Genomic DNA, 10,483 nt, shown 5'->3' on the forward strand with positions numbered 1-10,483 from the left:
TAGTGTAGCTTCAGGAAGCTGTCTGGTGAGGGTGAGGAGCTGAGGCTGTGCCCAGCTCAGCATGCTGTCTGCTAGGCATACCATGCCCCAGGGCCACACTGCTTCCCCTGCACAACTTTGGTGGCCGACAAGGACAAGCTAGCCGGGGCTGGGCAGGAGCAGTAGGGCTCTGTGGCCACATCACGAGGGTACCCATGAACTTATGTTAGAGCAGGGAGCGTAAGAACGTCTGTTCTGACCCACAGAAAATGCACCTTCTCTTCCTCCATCACATCCATGCTGATGTTGATTTGAGGGGTATGAGGACGGGTGGGGGCATCTCCATATGCATTGTTTTATTGTAATTGAATTATTAAGGCTTTTATTGCATTAAAGCCCCACTGAGAGGGGCGCTGGGCATTGTCTGTTAAAGGCAATGCAGTGCTGTCTGCTCTAACGCAGATCTTGAGGGCCCCCAAGGAAATGGGGGGCCTTTTCCCTTTGCACTAGTCTCATGCCACAGACTCAGTGGGTCACTGGGACAGATGAGCCTGGGATCTAGCAATGACTGGGAAACCGTGGGATGGCTTTAAATGCTCCAAATGGAGAACACCACCAATTTGAGAGTCATGGACCCTTTACAGCAGTGCAAAATAATTACTGTTTGGGGAAGACTGTGGTGATGTACTTAGTTGTGTGAGGCAGTTTGACACCAAGGTGAGGGATACTATGTTGGTATCTGAAATCAAAGCTGAAAAGGCACAGGGTTTTCTTAACCAGGAAAGCCTGCTATCAGTCCTGAGAGAAAATAAGAAGGCCCCATCAAGCCTATAACTTATAGAGTCATATCATAGAGAGCTCGGGTTGGAGGGGACCTTAAAGACCATCTAATTCCAACTCCTTGCCATGGGCAGGGATGCCACCCACTAGATCAGGTTGCCCAAAGCCCCATCCAGCCTGGCCTTGAACACCTCCAGGAATGGGGCATCCACAAATCCTCTGGGCAAAAGTGATTTGGAAAGGATTGCATGTATTCTCACTGGGATTGATGGAAAGAACTTCTTTACTGAAAGGGTTGTTAGGCATTGGAATAGGCTGCCCAGGGAAGTGGTTGAGTCACCATCCCTGGAGGTCTTTAAAAGACGTTTAGATGTAGAGCTCAGTGATATGGTTTAGTGGAGGGCTTGTTAGTGTTAGGTCAGAGGTTGGACTTGGTGATCTTGGAGGTCTCTTCCAACCTAGATGATTCTGCGATTCTGTGAAAAGCAGCATTCCTTGGAATGCTGTGGTTTTGCCTGGAATTTAGAACCTAAAAACGGGCTTTTCAAAAGCAAACATTGCCAGGCTTCCCAACGGGATCCAAGACGGGGGGCACCTCGATTAATGAGTTGTATCCTATTAATACGGACGTGGTGCTTGATACTAAACCCTTTTCCTGTTATCACGCCGCAGCGTTGGGCGGCAGCAGAGACTGAAGCCGCACGCGGAGGGGAACACACGAAACCCTAAGAGGGGGCCATGACACACGCTCAGCCTCACTCCCAGGGCCGAAACCCTTCGCTATGTTTAACCCTGCCCCACCAGGCCGAGCCGGCCGGGCCTTATTAGGCACTGAAGGAAGCAGCGGCGCTGGCCCGGCCCCGCTCCGCCCCGCTCCGCCCACCCCAGGCCGCGCCGCGCACGCCGGGACCGGGACCGGGCCCAGCCCAGTGCCGCTGTACCCCGGGCCCCGGACCCGGCCCCGCCGGCAAGATGCAGGTGAGGGCCCGGGGGTGCGGTGGAGCCCGCGGGGGGCCGGGCAGGGCCGCCCCGGTGCTCCCCGCGGGGCCGGGCTCGGGCCCCGCCGCAGCCCGGAGCTGCCTGCTGGGGCGGGCGGGCCCGGCATGGCCCCCGTGGCGGGGGTGCGCTGCGGGTTGGGCTCTCGTCGGTCTCTCGTTTTACTTCTGTTTATTGTTTTACTTCTTTATTTATTTCTTTATCTTGAAGTACGGCGTTTGTTTTGCTGCTGGACCTCAGGGGACTTTGGGACTTGGCTCAAGTCAGGGAGGAACCAAAATCAGAGCACGAGTGTTTCCTGGTTAACTGCGGTGTAACTTAAATACTTGAGCTTTTCAGCAATGCATAGGAGCCCGTTGGCCTTCTTCTTATTGGATTATTGGAGCTGTTTCCTTACAGAAGCTTTTAAAATTCAGGAATAACCTAGGCATAGATATAGAACTGCTCCCTAGCAGCGGCCCTTACTCAGCAGTGACCACGCTCGCCTCTCTCCGAGCGCTGCTGTCCTCACGCTGACAGACTCCACCAGGGAGGCTGCCAGTGTGTGCACAGGGCTGATCCACAGGGCTGACACCCACCTGTTTTCTAACCCGTGCTTCCCAGGACAACGATCTGTTCTGCTGAGGCTCCATTCCCTAGCGTTGTGGCCAGCACATGTCCCCTGTCACCCTGTTTCTGCCCTTCTCACCTTGCGAGAGCTGCAGTGGTGGTTGTAACACTTCAAATTCTCGTGGCTTGCCAAGGCATGCTGTGAGTGGGGTGAAATAAAACAAAGTCACTTTTTTCTGGCCCCCTCTTGGGGCCACAAAAAAGCCTCAGGAGGGTGCCAACTGAATTCCTGATGCTATCAAGACAATTACTGCTGTATCAATGCCATGTGTTCCTTGAAAAACTTGCCTCTGTTAACTTCTGGATGTGTCAAAGTTCTTCTTGAATGCATGTCATCCGTTTCTTGTTTCTTTGTAGGACCCAGACAAAGACACAGAGTGGAATGACATCCTGCGCAAGAAAGGTATCCTTCCTCCAAAGGAGAACCTCGAAGAACAGGAGCGCGCAAAGGAGGAGGAGCAGCTCATGATCCTACAGAAGTCTATTGGTGAGTTTGTGCTTGTGAAGCAATGTGTCTTTTTCTAAACCTGTAAGGGATACCAAGGCTAATTCTTGTATAGCATGGCCATCTCTTACCAGTATCAGACAAATATGTTCCTGAATACATGGCATCTTCCAGTACAGGAAGACTTTGTTCGCAATGCCAGTGCCATGTTTTTGTAAATGTTTCAAAACTGAAATAAGAGCAGTCTGAAGGGAGTTTGTCATATGGATGCACAAACGAAAGTATCTAATGAACATGATTGTTACCTGTTGTATGCTTCCCCTATTATTCAGGCATCCCTGCTGTATTGTATGTCTCTGCTGCAGTCACAGAACTTGAAAGGTAGCTCAGGTACTTCTGTACTAGAGTAGCCAGCCTCTGGCTCAGTCCTTTACATCACTGTCTTTCTATTTACATGTATAGAGTGCATAATATTTTCTAAAAATCCAGTAACAATAATATTGCAGGAAGAAAAACCACCACATTTCCTATAGTTAATCTATCCTTAAAATAAATAAATTCCGTTAGCCTGAAAGGTTGAGTTTTCCCAGAATTAGATTTTTGCTGATTTGATATTGCTTTCGTTCTAGTGAAGACTTACGAGGACATGACTCTGGAAGAGCTAGAAGAAAATGAAGATGAATTTAATGAGGAAGATGAGAAAGCTATTGAAATGTACAGGTTAGAGAATCATACAGAACTTGGTTTTAATGAAAATTGGAGCATGTGGTTGTTTGATTTTTTTGTTTTGTTTGTTTTATAGGTATAGATACACGCTATTAGATGGTATCAAAGAGGAAGGATGTTCTTAGGCCTGATGCTAGAAAAAGTGGAATGTGTTTTTTGATCTCACGTGGACCTTCTGAGTGCCTTTAAAAGGATGCTGGAGTTTAAATTCAGTGTCCTTTATTTACAACCCAATTTTGCAGAGATAATGTACGCCCACTGAGCGAATAGTGAAATGGGGACTGTGAGAGCTTTGATAATCACCTTCAAGTTTTCTCAGTTTTTGTAGGAATGACAATAAGGTGCTGCATATTTATGATTGCAGTGTTGATTTATCATCATCTTTTTTTCATCTCATGATTTTTACCATCTAGTTTGGTGGTGTAGTATCAGCAGAAGAAATGTCTGCTGGGGGCAGACATGACAAATTCCATTCACAGAACATAGTTGTACTTCTTGTGTGTTGATGGCTTTAACTTGTGATGCAAATGTAAGAATATCTACAGCCTACATTAACTTACTTTTGTTGCTCTGGGCTTTGAAGATGTTTGTAATCTGCCTCTGAAGTCTAGATTTAGACTATTTTTCTGTCAAAAATACATCTGTTTTTAAGCTTTCTTTCCTTGTTGTTCAGACAGCAAAGGTTAGCAGAAATGAAAGCAGCTCAAATGAAGAATAAATTTGGGGAAGTTTTGGAGATTTCTGGAAAAGATTATGTTCAAGAAGTTACAAAAGCTGGAAAAGGTATATGGGTAGTCCTGCACCTGTACAAACAAGGGTAAGAAATTTTCTTTTAAACCTTTCACTGTCAATGGCTGAAAATACTCTAGACAAGTGTATAGTTAATGTGGAAATTAAGGAACTGATTTTGGAGTTGCAAGAAATATTGAGTTAATAATTTCCTTACTGTTGGCTGAAGACAGCCAAACTTTGCTCTTAAAAGGATGTTACCAGGAAGTGGCTCTCTTATATATTTATATACACACACACTGCACTGTGTGATTAGTCTTCTTATAGAGGTAGAGGTCTTCCCATTTCCTCTGCTATGGAAATACTAATCTTTGAAAATTATTCTGGGTAAAGTGCAAAGTGTTTTTGCTCTTAGAAGAATCGCTGTGTGGCTTTGACCTGTTTGCTAGATGTATAAAAACAGAGTGAACAAGGTTTTCAGTCTTGTCAACAGGATGGAATATCTTATTAAAAAGGTCTTATAAGTCGATATAATCTTCTGGGAAGGGCTAGAAATACTTGATTTTGTTTGTTGTCTCTAACTGCTTCACGGGTATTTGTTGTCATTAGCTTTCTCATTTCCAGGAGTCGCTTTTCTTTCTGTTCTGCCTATGCTCGTGCAATTTTCAAACATCGTATCTTGTAAACCAAACCCTTTGTATAAAAAGAGGGAAAGTGGTACTGCTAATATTTTTTTTATTAAAAAACAAAAGCAACCTCTAGTGATGCTGACTTCCTCTGAATGCTGGAGTACTGGACAACAAAATTATTCAGAAGTTGCTTATGGTACATTTGTCTTGCTGTTGAACTGCTATTTCTGACCTTTCTTCTGGTGAAGATTACTGTACAACGTGTCTTCTAGTTTTTCTTATGCATGTCTATTGCTGTTCTTTACAGAATTCCACTCTGTGCCTTAATAAATCAACATTTGAATGGGCTTGCAAGAAAGTTCAGAGATGTGAAATTCATCAAAGCTATCTCTACCACCTGCATACCCAACTACCCCGATAAGAATCTGCCTACAATATTTGTCTACCTTGAAGGAGACATCAAAGCTCAGTTCATTGGGCCTTTGGTGTTTGGTGGCATGAACTTGACAAGGGATGGTGAGTGTCTGCATCTTAAATATTCCAAAGGAAAAGTAAAAATAGTGAACAGTTTTGCTGGGAAAGAAAGAAGTGAAGTGAGAAATAGGAGAATGGAGATCACTAAAAGTCATGAGGGTTTTTTTCTTCCCCACCCGTTTGGCTTAATGACGTGATTGAAGCTATATTGTACAAGCAGCAAGTGGCTGAGTAGGCCAAGATACAGTTATTTATTTAATGTGTATGCAAGTATTCATACCCTGTGCCCTGTGAAGCAAATTTTTCTGAATATATTAAAAGGGCAAGTCATACCCCCCACACTTGTTGTTTTTTTTTTTTTTAACCTGAAAGACTGATCTTGCCCCCAGTTGCTTGGTAATCTGTGCACTTGATAACTGGTGATTGCTCATTGCATTGCAAGGCATCTTGTTTTACTTCCAAGCTGAAGGCATATAAGTGTCTGTACCTTCCTGACACACAGGCTCCACTCCTCATTAGCCTTTAAGGAGAGCCCTTCCCGCTGCCCAGTTGGGCTGCTCCCTTTTCCTCTCTATCTCAGAGATGGAGAGCCTTTCCTGGAGATCATGGTTTTGCCTGGATTATTTCCTCCTTGCTGGTTCAGCCCTTCTGGTGCCAGATCAGGGGTCATGCAGCCTTATCAGGATGATGTGCTTCGGGAGGTTAGGGTCGTAGGGCTGTGCCACAGATCTTGCAGAGCACCATGGCTCTGCAGAAAAAGCTGTTATTTGGAGAGGCTGGCAGGGTATGGTGTCATAAAGCAGTGCCTGAAGACAGAGGTCAGCAGTGGAAAAGGCCCTTCCTGTTGGAAAGTAATGCAACTGTGATGCAGTTTGGTGGATTTTATTGGAGCTAGAAGGATACTCATCAGCTTCCTGAGTAGGTGTGTTGGTCCAGATACCTTCAAGCTTTTTCAAGGTCAGACTTAAGGGCACCTATATCTGAAGTGAACCACGAAACGGAGCGTTTCAGGACCCTGCTGAGTGATGGCAGCTGCCTATACTGGCACAGAGTGCAAAGAGGTTTTGTTGTTGTTTTTTTTAATAAAACCCTGAAATTTATGGATTACCTTGAATGTGTGCTGTAGAAAACACTTCTCTGTCTGAAATGTCAGAAGGCAAAAAGCTCAACAGTGAGATCGCTAATTTGAGAGTAACTAACTCCACATTTAGAGGTTGCCTAATTATGCACTGAAGGGAGCAATGGTAGCAGAACATAGTCATCTTTCTCCCGTTTTGAGCTCATAAATAATTGATTTTGAGGGATCCAAAGGCAGCCGAGCCAGCTTAATTCAGTCATTGCAAAAAGCTAGGTACTGAAATTCTACGCTTTCTTTTATTTTTTTTTTCTTTCTTTATCCCCTAAGTCTAGGTGACTTCCACTGGAGATTAAAGAAAGTGTGAGGTTGTATTCATTAGTCTGTAATGTCTGAAGGAAATTAGATTTAATGATGGGTTTTGCAGCAGAACTAGGAGAGAGGTTTCAACTGAGTGTGTTGTATTGACTTTCTACCGCTTCTGGGAAGCAATCCAGTTTGGGTCTATATAGTAACAGGCCCACTACTGATGGTGGCGTTTCTTTTACTGTCTTGAAAGGAACTAATAATCAGTGCATGGAGTAGTGGGAAAGGGGTAGATTGCATCTATGGAGTACATCCCTGGAAAATAGCTAGAATTCAGATGTATAAATGGAATTGCTACTTTTCTTTTGCCACTCAGCAAACAATCTATTCCCTGCGTCTTCTGCCTGTGATGGACTTGCTGTACGATGCAAACAGCTGTAATGTATTGGCAGTAGATGTGCAAACCTGATTTCTGTCCGTATGTGGGTAGAAGGAGGTGGTATTCTCTTTCCCCAGGAGAGCTGCCTTATCTAAAGCTGCTGCTCTGTATCAATTCTCTCTTTGATGCTCCCCATTGTAAAGGGAGCAGGGGGGCACTGGGTGTGACGTGGGCGGGCTGCAGAGCAGTGCTGTGAGCCTGTACTTTGGATCTGTGCCCTGGGGTGAGATCCGTGCCAGCCCTCCTGAGTCCTGAAGGGAGAGCTTGGCTGCTGTGGGTGTGGGATATGGGGCAGGGGCTGGGACCGGGACCAGAGGGTGGTGGAGGACAGGGAGGAATAGAGCAGGGCCCTGGTTTTGGTGGGTGTGATGGTAGGGTGAGAAGTCAGCTGGGAAAGCAGGGGTGGGAAAATTGTCAAGGTCTGAGGTCCTTTTCTCCTTTTGAGAGTAAACCAGAAAGGCAAAGAACTGTGTACTGAGGTAAATAAGCATGTGTCAAAAAGAGTCAGATGTGGAAAAAGCCCAGTTTGCTCCCCATATTCAAGGCACTCTCATTTTGCTCTGTGCAGAATTGGAGTGGAAGATTTCGGAGTCAGGTGCCATCAAGACAGACCTTGAGGAGAACCCCAGGAAGCAGATCCAGGACCAGCTCATGTCCTCGATTAGGGTGTGTGCCCCAACCAGGGGAGAGAGTGACTCAGAGGATGACTAACTCCTGCATCAGCATCAAGAGTGATACAATAGGCCTGCAGCCAGTGTTCCCATCTAAAGCACTGGAGATGCTCATCAAGATCTTGCTGAACCCTGGAAGAGTGGTATTTCAAGACAGACATTTATCTAGAAATTTAAAGGTGGTTGGTTTTTTTTTTTTTTTTTGGAGGTAGGGAGGAAATTATTGCAATTTCACTTAAGATCCCGAAAGACATTTTATATTATGAAGCTTGAGTAAATATTACTCAGTTTTAAAATACAGGCATCAGTAGACACAAAAGTCTCTTGTTATTATTTTAATAAATTGATGACTTTTTAACAATATGAAATATTAAGTGGCCTAAAGCCTAATAGTTTTGACATGATTGTGTGTATAAACAGCTGGTCTTAATGTGACAGGTTATAGCACAGCTCTGAATTTGGCCTTCTGTTAGCCCATCATGTGCAGATGTTGGCAGAAGGACCAGCACGAGGCTGAGAGCTGGGGGTGCCAGCATCTCCAGAGATGCTGGTGATGGCCGTCATCTCCTGGGACCTGTCAAGTCCAGAACTCCCTTCCATGCACAATTATTTGCATAGCAGCAATACCTCCCCTTTTGCAGGGGGCTGGATCTCCAACACCACACTACTAATCGGGAAAGAAAATTTGAGATGGTGGTACTCCAGTGTGAAGTTGGTGACTTCTTGCACAGAACCAGAAGTCTGATGTGTTACTACAGTACTGGCATTACCAAATGAGAGGGAAAATGATGTTTGAAAACGTCTTCCTATATTAAAACAAAAATAAAAACCTCCTATCTTCTTTCTAAGGAAGGCTCTCAATTTGTCTAAGCTTGGGCTAACAAGCTTTGAGCTTTCGCTGAGAAGCCTGTGCCATGGACATGTTATATTTCTGGTGGATTCTGTGGATGGGTGGTACAGAATGTAACACTGCATAAGCAAAAGTTTGGTTTTTAAGTTTTGTGTGTGTTTCATAATAACTTAAGCATGTTTCCTGCAGTAAAATTTTCTCCCCAGTAAAATTTAATGTGTAGCTTAAACAACAAACAGCTTCACCTGAAGCTCAAGAAACAGTTACAAGACCCTGATGCAAAGCTTTATCTTTGAAATCTGGATGGGGATTTGGGTTTCACTTCAGTCTTTTTGTCTTTCTTTTTTGTATTTTTTGATAAAACAGGTAAAACATTAACACTGGAAGTGAGCAAAAATGCAGCAGGGTAAAAACTGATAAATACTGATTATTACATATTGTACATACTGACACACTTCTCTTGACACTGGAATATCCGAAATGCTGTCAGACCTAGTGTTTTCTTTTCGTACTTACCTACATCTTCTTACAGTCTAGGAAGAGGACAACTCCTCCTGCCCAGAAAAGCCAAGAAGTGACCTCTATAGAGGATTAACCTACTTTGTGTTAAAGAGGTTCTAGCAGAAGTCAGCACATTTTGCTTATTCTTTGCTTGTCCTCATTTAACTGTACTCTTCTTCACATCTTAGAATGACCTCTGAGCACATCAGCTGAGTTTCTTTTGGAGGAAGCCAACCCAGCCACCAAAGGGCATTTGATCCAAAAAGCGAAGTTAAAGCTAGTCTGAAATGAGACCCTCTGAAACGTGTGTGGAGTGAATGTCACATCCTCAGCCTCTGTCTCTCCACACCTGCTGCTCTTAGCATTTCAGTTGACTTAATGCAGTCACAGCTGTCATACTCCTCTCACTTTGTTTTTGAAGTTCATCAAACTTCCTAGGAAGAAGGGTAAAATCTACAGTCTATTTTGTGTCATTGCTGCAACAGCTTAAATTTAAAATCAGATTTAAAAAGTAAGTAACACTTTGGATACATTTCTGTTTCTGTTATTCCCTCTTTTGATCCTCTGTAAGGAGGGAGAGTGCAATAACTCTGTATGTGGGCTTTTCTGGTTTTCTAGGCTGTTGATTCATAGACCAGAACAGGAGAAACGAGCACTGTGTTCTGTGCTGCATCCAGTATTTGCTGACTGTCAACAGCTCTGTGCCTACGTTTTTCCATCTCTAAAATATAAATCCTTCATCCTGTTAGTGCCTTTGAGGTTCATCAATGGGAAGAGCCAGGTCCTTTAATAAGACTTGCCTAATCTCTTCTCTTCCTTTTGTAAGCTGAAGGAGTATGGAAACCAAGCACATCTTCCATGAAGTCATTATTGTTGCCTCAGGTGTTTTTTAAATGGATTCCAAAAAGCAGCTGTCGTCCTTGTATAGTTATAAAGCTTGCCTAGTATGGAGCTTCAGTGAGCTCCAGGAAGGACTTCACCCTAGCTAGCTGATGGGTGATACAGTAACTAGTTCACAAGTCCTCCTTCCTGAAAGCAGTGACCGAGTTTGGTCAGTTGTCGCAGGCAGCCCTTAGTGGTCCTTTTACCAAATAGAGCTGTGGTCCTGCCCCCTCTGTGCCCAGTGTTTAATTTAAAATAAATACAAGGGGAAAGTGGGGCTTTGGACTATTTCCTTTACAATCTTCTTTTGGACTATTTCCTTTACAATCTTCTCTTCCAGCAGGGTCTTAGAAGAAAACCACAGCATTTTATACAGGAGTGCAATGGGATGT

At 44.3% G+C, this 10,483-nt stretch overlaps 1 protein-coding gene across 1 annotated transcript; it reads left to right on the forward strand.

Annotated features, from left to right (window-relative positions):
* Positions 1-1,582: 1,582 nt before the first annotated feature.
* Positions 1,583-8,532, forward strand: PDCL3 (phosducin like 3). Its single transcript, XM_048049066.2, has 6 exons — positions 1,583-1,737; positions 2,722-2,851; positions 3,439-3,529; positions 4,209-4,352; positions 5,201-5,409; positions 7,756-8,532. The coding sequence occupies exons 1-6, from the start codon at positions 1,732-1,734 to the stop codon at positions 7,896-7,898; spliced, it is 723 nt and encodes a 240-aa protein (XP_047905023.1). The 5' UTR covers positions 1,583-1,731; the 3' UTR covers positions 7,899-8,532.
* The last annotated feature ends 1,951 nt before the right edge of the window (positions 8,533-10,483 follow it).

This window comes from Anser cygnoides, chromosome 1 (genome assembly GCF_040182565.1).
Source record: "Anser cygnoides isolate HZ-2024a breed goose chromosome 1, Taihu_goose_T2T_genome, whole genome shotgun sequence".
NCBI lineage: Eukaryota > Metazoa > Chordata > Aves > Anseriformes > Anatidae > Anser > Anser cygnoides.

Excerpts from the sequence above, each read along its gene's own strand:
- PDCL3 (XM_048049066.2), top strand. Across the intron at positions 3,530-4,208 it reads AAAGCTATTGAAATGTACAG|ACAGCAAAGGTTAGCAGAAA; the intron begins GTTAGAGAATCA and ends CTTGTTGTTCAG. Across the intron at positions 4,353-5,200 it reads CTGCACCTGTACAAACAAGG|AATTCCACTCTGTGCCTTAA; the intron begins GTAAGAAATTTT and ends TGTTCTTTACAG.